This window comes from Saccoglossus kowalevskii, chromosome 5 (genome assembly GCF_978046115.1).
Source record: "Saccoglossus kowalevskii chromosome 5, keSacKowa6.1, whole genome shotgun sequence".
NCBI classification, from domain to species: Eukaryota; Metazoa; Hemichordata; class Enteropneusta; family Harrimaniidae; genus Saccoglossus; species Saccoglossus kowalevskii.
This window is the reverse complement of record NC_140645.1, coordinates 22,807,820-22,824,624: the sequence shown is the minus strand read 5'-3', so window position 1 is coordinate 22,824,624 and position 16,805 is coordinate 22,807,820. Positions and strand designations below refer to the sequence as shown.

Here is a 16,805-nt window from a genome sequence, read left to right as displayed (position 1 = left end):
CAGATTGTACAGTAAGTATTAAAATAAAGTCAATATTATAAGTACTAAAACCATGGGGAAGAAAACAAGGTACTGTATTAGCTTTATTAGTAGCATACACAATTATGTAAATTACCAAGGTATTTTTAAGTATACAACAACAACAAAAAATGTTTTTTGGTTCTATTTGAGATGTGCTTCCGATTGAACGGTCCTTTTTTTGGAAAAAGTCAATACAATTACAATTTGCGTTTACAACTGTTATCACCCTTGTGATTATGTATGTCGAGGCACCTTTTTTTGAATGTGGGGGGCGAAGATTTTATGTAAATGTCAACAAATCGAGGGACAACCTTTCTTTGAAATCTAGACCCTCTGAAACGATGTTTCCATCACATGACTCCTCCGCATATTGTAAAGGTTCAGAGGAGTTCACAACTTGGAAGTGTAGAAGGTTTCGGAGCCTTTCACAGAAGGGCCGCACGATGTGCATTTCTACAGACATTTGCGGTGGATTTTAGTGACAAATATAGATAGATGAGTGTTTCACCTTATTTTATCGCCCCCATGATCTATTTTTTTTTGGGGGCGACCGTCCCCACCGCCACTGGTATGTAAATTGTGGTTAATAACTCTACTGCAAGTGTCTATCTGCTAAATTACTGCATCTGTTTTTTTAAAATATTTATTTCTGAACATGATCAATTCTGTTAACAATTTTATAACTGGTTTCAGTGATCAATATGCACACCTTATGTTAAATTCCAATAGACAAACTTAAACAACCATGGAAACCTAACTGAAGGTCATTTCATTCCCAGAAACTAATTAATTCCAGCTGAGTACTTTAGACCATTTCACTGTTTGCATGTTTTCTGGTATTGGGTAAAAAGCACTATTTCACTCATGTTTAATTTTCACATATTTAACCATATTCCCTGGATTATTAGACTCACAGATTTTCCAGCGAGACAATAAAATTTAACGTAATATTCTATTTGACTGACTTCAATTGTCGGCAAAAATATAATAATAACTGTCAGAAACAACTTGTAGACTTGCATGGTTATATACACATATTAGTTGTGTTTGCGCACAGCTCATTAGCATGGGCAAGGAGGTTTAAAACCTTAACCAGTGCTAAGAAAACATACAGGAAACAAAGCACGAGATAAGAAACGGGTACAGGTTATATCTGATCCGTTTTTAAGACCAGATCCAGATCTTTAGCATGACCTAATGAAGAGTGTGTGTGTGAACGCTTAGCTCAGGCTAGGGGCCAAAAACACCACGGTATTCAATGTCCATTGGGAACATTTACTATTATTATATTCATAACTACTCATTTCGGTATGCCATTTCAGATACGACAGTGCACGAGTATCTAGGGGACATTGAAAAAAATTATCTGACGATGAGACTCTGAACTACAATCTGCACTTTCTAAATATTCTTTCCTGGTATTGTTTTAAAACCATAGTACCTAGTTACTGTAATGAGTAATCTTAGTTAAAAGGACTTGAGATTTGTATTCTTATCAAGTTTTGGCGTTCCTTAAATCATGCTAAGTGCCGTTTCCTCGCATGCATGAAGGCAATCAGGTCTGGCCGATATGCAAACATACGAGATTAGTTTAAATCTTAACCCATACTTTATGTAGCCTGAATAAGACTGTAATAAGTACCAAACAGCCATCTTTTTTTTGTAAGGATTTTTAATACTTCAAAATGACACATTCACTCAGTGACAAAGTTGTGGTGTGATATAGTAATCTGGCGTACTAGTTCGAAATAGGATGAATAGAGCACCGGATTTGATGACATATCTCAACAAATATATCACGCGACACTGAAAACCTTAAAATGATTTATTATCAATAGAGCGAAGTTGAATAGATAGCTTTTTCTTAGTATCGTTCAATAAAAAAAAATTTACTCAGGGGGAAAAGTTCATTGACACGCAACAACATTAAATGAACATTTTACACGTCTATTAATGAATTATTAACAGAAGAGAGCAAAGAAACAAATACTTGTTGGTAATACTTAGGCCAAGGACAAAAATTGTTTCCGATAATTCTAACTAGTTTTATTTTACTGTCGATGTTGAAAACAGAACTGAGGAAAATCACAATTATGATAAACTTGGTTGAAATTCTTTCTCATCTTAAAACTGAAATAAATAACTTGTAAAAATGTAAACACCCAGTATTTTAATAGGCTGTTAATGGAAACACAGAATATTTTTCTCTTGGCCGTATTAAAATGTAGGGCAGGGACAATGTCCTATTGTATCTAGAGCAAAAAAAAATAATTGATCACTGTCCTGCCAGAACAGGACAGCTGTTCACGAATAACAGTATATTCTGGCTGTCTGCAATTTAACAAATCCTTCCGAATTATTCTAGCATATAGCATCATCTTTGAACAGCATTATTTTTTTGAGTTAATATTTTGGCATATTTTAATACATTCTTTTACACATTTTTTTTTTTATTAATTTTGAACTAAATTCACAGAATCGATTGCTGGTTTTGATAAAAATTAAAAAAAAAAAAATTAGATGGGACTAATGAATAATTTGTCAACAGTGATAAAAATTTATTGTCATTCAAGTGGTTAATATTTACTTGCATTTGTCTAGATGCAATTACAATTTCAGAAAAATTTGTGATTTTTAACAAACCAATAATTTCAGCGAATCAAAATCGTAGCCCATATAATAACAATTACAACAACGTGTTATTCTATTGGTGTCTCTATAAAATCATAACATCTCTACTTGTATTAATTTGTTGACCAATACAGATTCCATGACAATAAAATAAACATTTCAAACCTGTGTTAGCGGCCAATCATCTCTACAGAAACTACTTGCCTATATAGTGACAAATTTTAGGCAGTTTCAAGGCATAACGTATGAGCAGCTTGTGTACTATAGTTGTGTTCATGTTACACAAAGTACGGGCTAAAATTTAAGCTGATTTAGGCTTATCTAGCATATTTGTATCTCGGCTAGACCCAATTGCGTCCACGCACAGGGAGGGCCAGTCGTTAGCACGGGTTAAGGGGTGTCATCAGTCGGTGACCTTTGGCAAGCCACTATTTATGAACGAAAAATGGATGACAAGCGCGAGGTTCTATTTCTGCTGCTGACATATTTCGTTCTAATTTTGAAGTGACATGCACAGGAACGCGAGAGAAGACAGACCCAACTTATTTGGATGCACAGAAACAGTATACAACGGCGCAACAGAATTTGGATATATTTGATCCCGTGCATAATGTTAACACCCAAAGGTCGCTGCAGAGGGCGCTTACCATTCGTGCACACTTTGTTAGCTCATGCTAAGGGTCTAGACCGCGTCTTAAACTCTGATCAGATTTAACCCGTACTTAGCATTCCTTAGCCCGTGCTAAGCGTTCACGCACGTTTTCTTAGCACGGGCTAAGGAAATTGACCTCTTAGCCCGTGCTAAGGAGCTGTGCGTGAGCGCAACTAATGACAACCAGTCTTTAATATGTGACTACCCATTCACCAATATTTTTGCAAATTCACCTCTGTTTAGACACCGAAATAATAATTAGCATTCTGTTTATAGAGCAATTTTTAATCTCCTTAAGTTAAACTAATTTTATTCTGATTGTGATCAACTCAAGTAACAGTACCAACTAATTATTTTCTCACTGGATATACTTGTCAAATATAGAGTTGGCGATCCAATAAAAAAACAATCCAACCTCCATATAATCAACAATTTTATGGGAACCCTGGATAGTGGCAATCCACAGGTTTTACTGTAAAACACATATTGTATATACATTTGAAGTACAATTGTAATGATGTGAGCACCAAATGATCAGTGTCAGTCTTGTAATTTCATTGAGAATATTTCGCGAAAACATTTGAGAGAGATTGTGCTAAATGTGCTGCATTTATATGAAAATACATCCATGATTCAAGATGCAGTGGCAATGTTTTTCAGTGATAAATTGGCCTTAAAAACGAGTCAGATTTAATCTATACTTAAGGTATTGACCTCTTAGCCCATACGAAGGAACTGTGCGTGAACACTACTACTGGAGATGCTCTTCAAATAGGGCAAATATGGTACATCAAATGCAATGAACAAAAGAATTTAACACTATTGACAAAAAAACCATAGGTCAACGTTATCAAACGCACTGAATTGACCTCTGACCCCAATCATTTTCTAATCACAGGAGGGAGAAGAAAACATAGACAACATGAATGTAACACCAGCAAAACTGCCATTTATGACAGGAAGTCCACTCACACCACTCCAAAGATGTAAAAGGTGACCATTTCAAGGTTGCTGACATGAATGACCCTGTGTTATCAACAATCAGATAACATAGCTCTTAGCAGGTCAAAATAATTACACAGTAGGCATATACAGCACCCTGCATGTCATCAAACTTAAATCATCTAAGAAATGTTGGAGGGGGGAAGGGATAAAACCAATATAAAGCATCATGAACAAATATGTTTTGTGAACATGGCACACTGTATAAAATGAATAGAAATAAATTCATAAATATGGTAACTTGATAAGATTAGGCCGAGAAAAAAAAACATGACAACTGGATGCCCCATACTCGGAAGAAAATAATTATCAGTGATCTGTTTGCCACATAAACTGTGAGCAGCCGAAACTTCTTTTTCCCACCAACATGCAGTAACCACCAGTTCAAACATCGCTTTTAATCAATATGCTGTATGTTTTTATTTCACGAAAAATCACCACCACCAAGGAGTAGCTCTACCGGACCAGCTGTTTTTACTGCATACAAGATATATTGAGATATATGGGTAGAAATATCTGAAAACACAACAGCAAATAACTAACACATGTATTCCGTCATCTTGTAAAGGAAGGAAATGAAACATCCACTGCAATACACATGTACCACAGGTCAATGTGGACCACAGGACTCTGAACTTGACATTCAAATTATATTGTCCTATCATGGAGCCATGGCATCACATGAAAAACACAGCTGACATAAAGTAATACACAGACCAAGCTAGCTGTTTTTATACCCTAACACAGCTATCAAATAATCCCCAATCATCTGAACCTCAATTAACCAGGTTTCTAATTACCCACATTGTTATTCATACTTCCACAAGGAATTCAGTCTTAGTTAGATAATTATTTATCCAAACAAATGTAATGCAACCTGCCCAGGAGATCGGACAGTTCAGATCTGAAGTTTGAGGAATTTTTTTTCTTGTAACCTTTTCACCACCAGACTTTCTTACCTAAATTTGTCTGCATTCCTTAAGTTATATTCTTTAATATTTCTGGAAATGAACCCAAATTTTGGAAACAAGACAAAATTTGAGTCATTTTCTAATTTTTACCTAATAAACTTAAAGATTATTTTTTCTCATTGTAACTTGCTTATTTTGTATTCAGAGCATGAACAGGTTTGTTTTCAATCATTGTAATCCCTTCAACATCCCTTCAGTGTCTGAAATTTAAATCTTCCTGGGTTATTGACCAGTTATTCACGAGCAGTCGCATAATAGTCCCTGTTAGATATTGTTGTCAACTTTAGATGTGAACCACAGTTATGAAGACTTATGAAGGGAAAGCCAGCAGCATAATGCATACATGTCAGGTAAATATCAAGCTCAGTGAGCAGATTATTCGTAAAAGTGGAATGCTCAATAACCTTGTGTAACCCATAAAGCCAAGTAAAACAACTTCTTATACATGTGAAATACAGGACAGGACTTGTGCATAATGCAATACAAATCCATATAAGCACATAGGTTTCTATTCATGTTACTTGGAGATTATATTAATCTCATAGGCGGTCATTTCACATGGCATTGCATAATCACAACACACGACCAGTATTTGTCACTGGAATGTCTGTCCACCGTTCATGTCAAGCAATTGATCAGCGAGACTAATTAGAATCTATTTTTTTTTTTATTTTCTTCACATGATCAAATTATAATTTGATATAAAATTTACTTTTTATCTTGCAACATGAACAAATTTGCCAAACACACCGACCACGAAATGTTTGTGGTTCCACCCCAAGTGATGTTCAATGATAAGCAATGTATACCCACAGACAATGCAAACAAGTGCTGCATGCATGTACAACAAAAGCAGAATCACCAATCACAAGTTGGTCTAGGGTTGCATGATTATACATGTAAAACCTTTCATTTTGTTTTTGAATTTCGCCTATTTCTGATAGATTGGAAATTAGATGAAATAGGTCAGTTAGAAGGTGATGGTACTATTTCAAGTCTGAAAAGATCAGTTGTCGCGTCTAATTTAACGAAATTTAATTCATAGCTGATCAACTAAAACCAATCACACAAGACACGAAAATCAACAAAGCAGCCTTTATTTTCAGAAAGTCAGGCCCGTCATCTGAATTTCACAGCAGTGGCAGTGTCTGGTCTACCTCCCAAGTCTCATCACTTCATCCCATTGGGTTAATTCTCCCATCAATTGAGATTCAAATAGAGTAACAAAAAAACTCATCTGGGAATATATTTCCATCAATATTCTATACGTTATGAAGTTGACCCAAATCAGTTCACAAATATTGACAAGTATTATTCGCCGATTTAAAATATCCAATTTTCAAGAACTAGACGTGATCAGGATATATTTGCAATCCATACACGCATTGAGCATTTGCTATTGCCAGATACAGACAGCAACGATATTCGCTGCATCAGTTGAGCAACGAAAATGCTTGAACACAAGGTACATTTTAACAACAACACCAGCAGCTGCTGACTTCCAAGTGAACACGCTGCTTCCTGCATTAGTGTTAGGGCATGAGATTATATTATCTTGTGCCTGATAGTTCTAACGATAAAACTGTAGACAGTCAGCCATGTAGAAAAGCTTTGGAAGTAGAAAAACGTTAAGAGTACATGGTAGAGAAAAAAAATAAGCCAGAGAGGTGATGCGTTAAACATAAAAGTCACACAAGTACAAGACAGTCTGTGGAGAAGAACGTAGGGTTCAGAGTTCAAATATCAAATCAGAGACCTCTGCTTTCTCTGTCATTGTAGTAAATTTCAGAATAACTATCTCAAGATAAATTAACATTATGATGTACCGTATTTGCTCCATTAGAAGCACCACATCGACAATAGAAGTGCATATAAACCACAAATCTAGTTGTAAACTGAAACATAAAATATTACCTATTTAGACCTCATAAACACATCCGTAATTTACGTAAGCACATTTGCTACTAATTGAGCAAATATAAGAAATATTCGTTATTTATTGCTTTTTGTTTTTAACTATTACTACTGACACTCAAAAAAAAAATGCACACAGCATCCAGCAGTGTCATAGGAAAACCCAGCAAGCCAACATTTGTCATTTCAGAGGACACAAACACAACAAAAGTCTGAGTGAATGCAGTAATTTGCATAATTTTGCATAATACTATGGGAGTACAGGACCCAACCAGTACGCTTGGCAACCAATAATCATAATTTCAATTGAACCATAATGTTGCTAACTGAACTCCAAGAGAGCATTTATATAAACTCCTGACAACTGCAAAACCATCCGAAAAAAGCACAATAAAAAACTTGCATGTTTTGAGATGCATATTCTTATCTGAGAGCAATATGGTCATGTTAATTTACGACTATATTATAGAATCTGGAGACAAAACACAAAGCAAGAAAAGTCAATAAAAAACACCCATAAATATTGATTACATTATAGCCAACAATTTAACTATTTTACGCAGCCAATCACGATTTGTGTAAGTGAGGTACTAAAACCATTTGCACTAAGATAAAATTACTTAAGACACACAGTAAGGTAGAACCACTAACCCTTTTTTCCAAATGTTGTTTTAGACATCTGCCTAGTTTCCAGACACAATGATTGAGAGGATCCCCAATTTTTTAATGAGACAGCGTCCTATTTGTATTTGTTAAATGCACACAACGAGTGTCAATTCCTCTGTTTTCTCAATGAGCCTTTAAAAATGCAATCCATTTCACTTGGCTGCTTAAAGGGCCAGTCATTGTGCAAGTGCCAATTCTGTGCAATGAATCAATGGTAGACAGGTTGTGTATGTCAAATGGAACCCATACCAAATAGGATACCGTGCAATGATTGCAGAGAATGACTTTTAGAATGTTATCATTCAAATCAAATCTAGCACTAACAGTTTACATAAGCATGCAACCACATGGGAGTGCAGCAGTTCCAAGACACACAAGAAAGCAGGTCAGTGGTAACTATGTTTTTTTGAAATGTACCATATTCTCACCACAGTTGTTTCTATCATGTTTGGGAAAAAAGTATTTATAAAACTCTTATCAATTGCAAGATATCTGATAAACATGGTTTACCCAATGCACTTTTATAACACGGCAACTGATGCCGACTATTAGCGTTCCAAGCTTTACTTTGAAACTGATGGAACATATTGTTACATAAAGCACGACTTGGAACACAAATTAGTCAGCAATGGCCACTGCATGATAAAAACAAAATACAGAGCCTACACTGCCAGCAAAATTTATCATCCATTTCCAAGAAATGTTGACAATTAGGTTTTAACAAAAATTGTCTAAACCCCCTGTTATCAGTAATACTCAATCAACCATAGAACCATGGAAAGATAGGAGCAAACATGTTCCAGATCGTAGCTTTGCTGTATGGTTAAAGCAATGTAGAAACAAAAACATCAGCAGTTTTCAAATTTTGTATAAAATATGGATGCCATATTGTTTATGAACACAAAGTAAACCTCCATATAAAGCCTTGGCATTTTTATCCTATATTGCCATATAAAGCAAGGTTAAGATGACTTGGTAACATCAATTTTGAAGTTTATCTACCCTAGATGAGGGCAATAAGATAAAAATAGCATTGTAATCTCACCATTTGACAATATGTATTCTTCTCTCAACCAGACTGAACAAGTGTAACAAACAAAAACTAGGCTAATTAAATTATAAGCCTATTGTTTTTTCTCACTGAATACATTAGCCATTCACAGTTAAAATATCAACAGGGAATGTTTCAGTCACATCTCCGAGTCCTCAAAAATGTGTTGAAAAAACAGTGTTTTGAATTACACTAGTGGAACAAATGGTGAAAAAAAGGACAAACCTGCGACACCGTCGTTACATAAGTCATTGTAGTTGGAGAGGGGGAATTTACGGTCCACGTGTCCCTTTCAAGTTGCCACGCCAGAGTACCATTAAAATGACTAAAAATTATATAAATTCGAATCGCTGTGTCATGTACTGTCCAAAAGATACGCGCATATGTTCGATTATCTCACATACGCTGGGGTCATGACAGACTTGAAGGTAAGCTCCAATGATCTCGATCAAGAGCTATTGGGATTTCCCGACCAACAAACTTTCAACTCTGCGCATTTTACGCCCAGTTTTACTGCCAATCGTACTTACTTAACACACTCAATCTTGCAATAATGGATATGTTAAGTGAACGATGCTGTAGGAAAGATCTGCGATCAGAGCTCCTCATCGAATGCGTTCTATATGACCACGGTATTTTCCGTGGGGCCACTATCATGGCCGACACCAGAGCTGGCAGAGGTCATGGCCGACATTTGCAATATACTTACGTGAAATTTTCATACCACCATAGGACGATGACGACGATTTATTGCCCTCGGCGAATGACGTGGTCCTTGGTCGTCCACTCATAATGTATTACGCGACGTTTTAGAATTTTTCAGGTCGTTTTCGTGCGATCTAACGCTTACATCGTAGGCAAGATCAGGGTGTCTTTTACAGATTCCACCTCGTTAGAAGGCAAACAGAGAGTTCAACTGAATGAGTTCCAGTGCAAAATTCGCCTCAAATAGTACCACAGACAGCTAAAATAGTCAACCCACGTATTCTTTAAAACACGGAGATCCTAATACATATGTAAAACAGTGATCGGGGTTAAACTCCGACTATTTTGACCAGGAAATCACAGTATTGTTGGCTGTTTGGTCCGAGTTTCTCGTTGCCAATTGCTGTCAACTAACTGCACAATACTTATCTGACGATTATGTTCGGCAAAACTCGTCAACTCTTCGGTTTTTCTGCCGACCAATCAGATAGCGCGTTTCTGCAACCGATTCGTATCGAAGGATGTCGATCGTTGCTCGGGCGAAAAACATCTTTCCGCGAAGCACGAGCTACCCGCAAAGTGGTGACGTCAGGACATAGCGGGGTCACGAGAAGGTACGCAAATAGATGACGTATTTCACATGGCGGCTACCCAGAGGTACTGATATGGTGTTCCTCGTTATATGCCGGGGTTATATGATCAATAACCCGACCTCATTAGTCTGATATTTGGTTCAGTTTCGTGGAGACTTTTTGACACGCTTTCGAGGAATACTGTTTTCGGTGTAAAAGAACGAGTGTTGATAAATTCAGTGAAAAGGCTCTTGACAAAAAAACCTGTCGCATGAGGTCTCTCTTTTTTTTACCTCTTCCAATGTACAGTGTACCGGAACTTGAAGACAAATAGTCTTCACGATATTTTCACCCCATACCATAATATATCTTGACAGTATTAGTTGAAAGTGTGATGACATAGCTCAATATTAGTCTAAATATAAATGGGGAATTTAAATTAGAAATTGTAAAAAAAATAATTGAGATGGTTGAATACAGTCTTTTTTATATGTTGTGAATAGACTTTATTTCTATCAAAATGATATTACTGTACATGTATGCGATTTTCAGAGTTAATTCATTTAAAGGGTGGCAGTCGTCGTGCCCCGTCCTGTTCGATATGGGACTCGTAGTGACTTATACAACACGTGTAAAATACATTATTTATTTACATGGAATTAGAACGCGCTCTGCGCGACAACCACTGCCCTTTAAGTTGATGGGGGAAAAAGTGAAACACAACCTGTTCAATTAGAAAAATTTTGAACTACATTTTGAAAAAATCAAGAATGGGGCTATTTGTGAAAATATTACAGTTTAAGGAAATTATCCTATGCTAACATATGGGCGATAGAACATGTTCTCACAAGAAAGCGTGTGTATGTCCACTTCAAATTATCATGTTAGGAAACTAATAATAATATGATAATAATTGTTTATTGCATCTTTAGAAATGTACATTTCTTTCAGTATTGAGCAAGTCTAATAATAAGGCAAACTTGTGCCTGGATGTTATTTCCATCTAATTGAATAACTTGACTACAAATCCTGATATTTTTGTCAAGAGATGCCTTTTTCCACATGGCATTTAGCACTAAATTGAAGACAGTTGATTGCTTTATGCTTTGGTTAACATTTTTAATATTCATAAAAAACAATATAAAAAAGTCACCACAGAAAAAATAAATTAAGTAACATGTTTATTGCATTGCTGATGATGCACTTTTTAATACAATTTTTTTTCAGTCCTGCTTGAATTTGTTATGGAGCCAAGACGATCCAAGAGGCAACGTGTTGCTACGAAGAGGTACGACCAGATACAATTAGAAGAACCCATGGTTTCAAAATCATTCTGGAGTGTGGTTGAAAAGCGACAATTATTAAATGCATTAAACAGGTACAGTAGATAGCGAGATGATAATAATTTTTCGCTGTGGTTAAAGGGGGATCGATATTGGACAACAAATCTAAAAGATGAGGCCCAAAAGAAAGCTTTTGCTTCTCGCTCTCAGGGAAATAAAAAGAAGTGATGCCATTTTAATTTAATAAGGACTCTCAAGCCAAATTAAAGATTCTAAGTCATGTTCGTCATACTTTCATTAAAATGAGTTCGTACTATCAAAAAATCAAATATGCCGAACAAAAAAAACAAGGTTCACCAGAAGATTTTTATGGAAAATTGTATAGTAACATCAGTCAAAAAGTTTATAAAAAGAGGTAAATTCAAGAAAACAGCACAGATGCTCAACTATGAGACAATTCTGAGAAACCAAATTTATATATGCTACACATGTAGGGGTAATGTTGTGTTATGTTTATGAGTCACAACAACTAGCCCAAAATAGTTGTTTGACTGTTTTCACATATTGTTATTGCCAGGCATTGAAAATGTCTGGATATTCACTACAGAGAATATAAAATGGGAGATTATCTCCCATAATGCATATGCAGTAAGACGTTCAGTTGTGCAAAATTCAAATTCGGCTTGAACTGCCTCAATACCACAACAAGATACAAGTTGTAAAACAATTTTTTTTAATATATGCATTAAAGGCTTCTCTAATACAGAAAAAAAATTTCCCACTGTTCTTTTTTTTTTTTGGGGGGGGGGGGCTAACATTTACCATAGATTGTCCCAGCCATGGTAGTTTTGTTTTATATGATATGATATATATGATATGACTGGTCTGTTCTGTGACACACTACTTTGTCACCACATTTTCAAGTGTTTTAATATACTAATGTGTATTATCACTAGTATGCTGCCAACCAATGAGAAAAGATTTTTGATCTGACTGAAAAATTGTTCTACACAGATATAAGATATGCAAAATTTGTTGTCTTTTGGAATTGTCTTTACTTTTCTTCAGAAGATTGCGACAAAAATTGTTGGAGTAAAACTGAAAACTAACTCAAAATCTTTTCATTGGCTCCAAAATTAGAGTTCATTTCCATATTGAAATACAGAAAAATTTTAGTGAGAAAATTTGGCAGTGAAAAGGTTAAATCGGGTTCATGGAATATAAGAATCCGATATTTGTATGTGACACTACTAGACAGGTGTACTTTATTTATATACAGGGTCTTTAATTTATTCATGAGTATCAATTGAGACTTTAGTCCTTTAGGTCTATACTTACGTTTCCACACATCTAAAAAACGCCGGTGTTAATACTGCTTTTTTGTTGTGCAAATATTAGATAATCTGCTGAATTGTTTGCTCCAGTTCACAATGCGCCCGTTCCACAGCGCATACAGAGTGTGATATAGAGGGTAACACATGACAACCATGTGATATAGAGGGTAACACATGACAACCATGTGATATAGAGGGTAACACATGACAACCATGTGATATAGAGGGTAACACATGACAACCATGTGATATAGAGGGTAACACATGACAACCATGTGATATAGAGGGTAACACATGACAACCATGGGATATGGAGGGTAACACGTGACAACCATGTGATATGGAGGGTAACACGTGACAACCATGTGATATGGAGGGTAACACGTGACAACCATTTGATATGGAGGGTAACACGTGACAGCCATGTGATATAGAGGATAACACATGACAACCATGCGATATAGAGGATAACACATGACAACCATGCGATATAGAGGGTAACACGTGACAACCATGTGGTATAGAGGGTAACACATGACAACCATGTGATATAGAGGGTAACACGTGACAACCATGTGATATAGAGTGTAACACATGACAACCATGTGATATAGAGGGTAACACATGACAACCATGGGATATGGAGGGTAACACGTGACAACCATGTGATATGGAGGGTAACACGTGACAACCATGTGATATGGAGGGTAACACGTGACAACCATGTGATATAGAGGGTAACACGTGACAACCATGTGATATGGAGGGTAACACGTGACAACCATGTGATATAGAGGGTAACACGTGACAACCATGTGATATAGAGGGTAACACGTGACAACCATGTGATATGGAGGGTAACACGTGACAGCCATGTGATATATAGGATAACACATGACAACCATGCGATATAGAGGGTAACACATGACAACCATGTGATATAGAGGGTAAAACGTGACAACCATGTGATATAGAGGGTAACACGTGACAACCATGTGATATAGAGGGTAACACGTGACAACCATGTGATATAGAGGGTAACACATGACAACCATGCGATATAGAGGGTAACACGTGACAACCATGCGATATAAAGGTTAACACATGACAACCATGCGATATAGAGGGTAACACATGACAACCATGCGATATAGAGGGTAACACATGACAACCATGTGATATAGAGGGTAACACATGACAACCATGTGATATAGAGGGTAACACGTGACAACCATGTGATATAGAGGGTAACACGTGACAACCATGTGATATGGAGGGTAACACGTGACAACCATGTGATATGGAGGGTAACGCGTGACAACCATGTGATATGGAGGGTAACACGTGACAACCATGTGATATGGAGGGTAACACGTGACAACCATGTGATATGGAGGGTAACACGTGACAACCATGTGATATGGAGGGTAACACGTGACAACCATGGGATATGGAGGGTAACACGTGACAACCATGGGATATGGAGGGTAACACGTGACAACCATGGGATATGGAGGGTAACACGTGACAACCATGCGATATAAAGGTTAACACATGACAACCATGCGATATAGAGGGTAACACATGACAACCATGCGATATAGAGGGTAACACATGACAACCATGTGATATAGAGGGTAACACATGACAACCATGTGATATAGAGGGTAACACGTGACAACCATGTGATATAGAGGGTAACACGTGACAACCATGTGATATGGAGGGTAACACGTGACAACCATGTGATATGGAGGGTAACGCGTGACAACCATGTGATATGGAGGGTAACACGTGACAACCATGTGATATGGAGGGTAACACGTGACAACCATGTGATATGGAGGGTAACACGTGACAACCATGTGATATGGAGGGTAACACGTGACAACCATGGGATATGGAGGGTAACACGTGACAACCATGGGATATGGAGGGTAACACGTGACAACCATGGGATATGGAGGGTAACACGTGACAACCATGGGATATGGAGGGTAACACGTGACAACCATGGGATATGGAGGGTAACACGTGACAACCATGTGATATAGAGGGTAACACATGACAACCATGGGATATAGAGGATAACACATGACAACCATGGGATATGACGTCATTTTAATTAGGTCGAATAACATGATCTCTCGTAAATATACATAGGATTATTGCAGACTGCATGGTTTGATGGTGTGTCTCAAGATTGTTAGTACATGTAGCTGGTTAGACTATAGAGAATATTCTTGTATTCGTAACATGAGTGTATGTTGAACGCTAGTTCATGCTAAACAAAAACACTGGGAAGATCACTATGACCTCACTGAACCAGAAAATGTTTTCTGCACTTTATTCAGATCATTGTGACAGTTACATCATTAATCTTGTTCTCGCATTTTTCATGCTAAACATTCCACAGACAGCGAAGCGAACAACTCCTTCCCACAATTTCACTTAAAAGCTGACCTACTTTTTTGTGTTAGGCAATGTTACTATTCATCAGATTTGCTGAATATTATCTAAAATATATAAATAAATAAATAAATAAATTACTAATTATTGTCAGTTGAATATTGATGACAGTAGCATATTTGGAATAAAAAAGCAATGTCATGGATTTGGGTGTAAAATGTCTGATTTTGTATTTATTGAGCACACCAATAATGGTAGCAATCAGTCAAGGTTCTTGGGTGGTTTGTATGCTGTAATATTCCTGTTGTCATTATTCAAAGAGTACATAAACCTTACTCGGATGGTCTGGTTTAAACAACATACACCAAGACAACTCCACTATAAACAATGACTGTTGCTAACAAAAATAAATTTCAACAAAGTTAGCTTCCTGTCAAAGCTATTATAAGATGCATACAGGCAAATTTGGATTAATTGGGATAAAAAAAAAGTACCAAGTGATTGGAAGAAAGGCCTAATAGTGAAATTAGCTAAGAAAGTTGACCTGGCTGACTGCGGAAACTGGAGGGCTATTACATCACTACCAATTGCAAGCAAAATCGTAGGCTGAATCCTTATCAACAGAATCAAAATAGGAATTGATATGAAGCCAAGACCAGAGCAAGCAGGTTTCAGAGAAGAAAAAAGCACAACTGAGCATTATGTCTGTCACATGAGAGTAATAATTATGTGGCACTAATGTTGACAATGACTTGTTATAATTTATTTTTGAATCTATGAACTTTATTAATCACCCAGCATCTAATTAACTTTACTTTGAATATCCATAAACCTTATTAATTACTATATTTCAGATGAGTGTAATAATTATGTGGCACTAATGTTGACAATGACTGGTTATAATTTATTTTTGAATCTATGAACTTTATTAATCACCCAGCATCTAATTAACTTTACTTTGAATATCCATAAACCTTATTAATTACTATATTTCAGATGAGTGTAATAATTATGTGGCACTAATGTTGACAATGACTGGTTATAATTTATTTTTGAATCTATGAACTTTATTAATCACCCAGCATCTAATTAACTTTACTTTGAATATCCATAAACCTTATTAGTTACTATATTTCAGAATAGAAAACAATGAAGACTATGAAGGACTGTCAAAATATGTAAAAAAGAAATCTCCGGATGAGATCAAAGCATATCTGAACTGTGTAAGGAGGAAAAAGAAAAGTAAGTTGTTTCCATGACAATATATTTTAGATGCAAATGGCCACCATTGACTGTTTCAATAAATTGCCATGGTTACATATGTCAGGGCAAGGGTGGATCTTATTTCTACCTCTGTCATGTGATGTATTTGACAGCATAAATACACAGTTAAGGTGTAGCATATATACATATAATCCAATCTCTGATTGGTCTAACTGTTAGGTCTTAGGGTTGGGTAGCCAATCAGGTACAATCTTGTAAGTAGCTTCTTTCTTCTGTCTTTCTGCTCACTTAACAAAAATATACTCCAGTACATTTACTATATGATAAAACTGACCAGCGGAGAATAAAAAAAGCACTAATATGGAGAATA

The 16,805-nt window shown here is 36.3% G+C and overlaps 2 protein-coding genes across 4 annotated transcripts in view; one reads left to right on the top strand and one right to left on the bottom strand.

Moving 5' to 3' along the window:
• gsk3b (glycogen synthase kinase 3 beta) overlaps nucleotides 1–10,019 on the bottom strand; it is a 29,863-nt gene extending 19,844 nt beyond the window's left edge. For both annotated transcript variants that reach the window (NM_001165026.1, XM_085498695.1), the window contains 1 exon segment: nucleotides 9,618–10,019. In NM_001165026.1, coding sequence (NP_001158498.1) covers nucleotides 9,618–9,699 — 82 coding nt within the window. In that variant the 5' untranslated portion in view covers nucleotides 9,700–10,019.
• A 135-nt stretch (nucleotides 10,020–10,154) lies between these two features.
• LOC100370413 (uncharacterized) overlaps nucleotides 10,155–16,805 on the top strand; it is a 28,593-nt gene continuing 21,942 nt past the window's right edge. The window contains exons 1-3 of one of the 2 annotated variants that reach the window (XM_002736004.4): nucleotides 10,155–10,227; nucleotides 11,413–11,563; nucleotides 16,350–16,453. In XM_002736004.4, coding sequence (XP_002736050.3) covers nucleotides 11,430–11,563; nucleotides 16,350–16,453 — 238 coding nt within the window. In that variant the 5' untranslated portion in view covers nucleotides 10,155–10,227; nucleotides 11,413–11,429. Of the gene's footprint in view, nucleotides 10,271–11,412; nucleotides 11,564–16,349; nucleotides 16,454–16,805 lie in introns of both variants that reach the window. The other variant, XM_078010361.2, reaches the window with a different exon arrangement.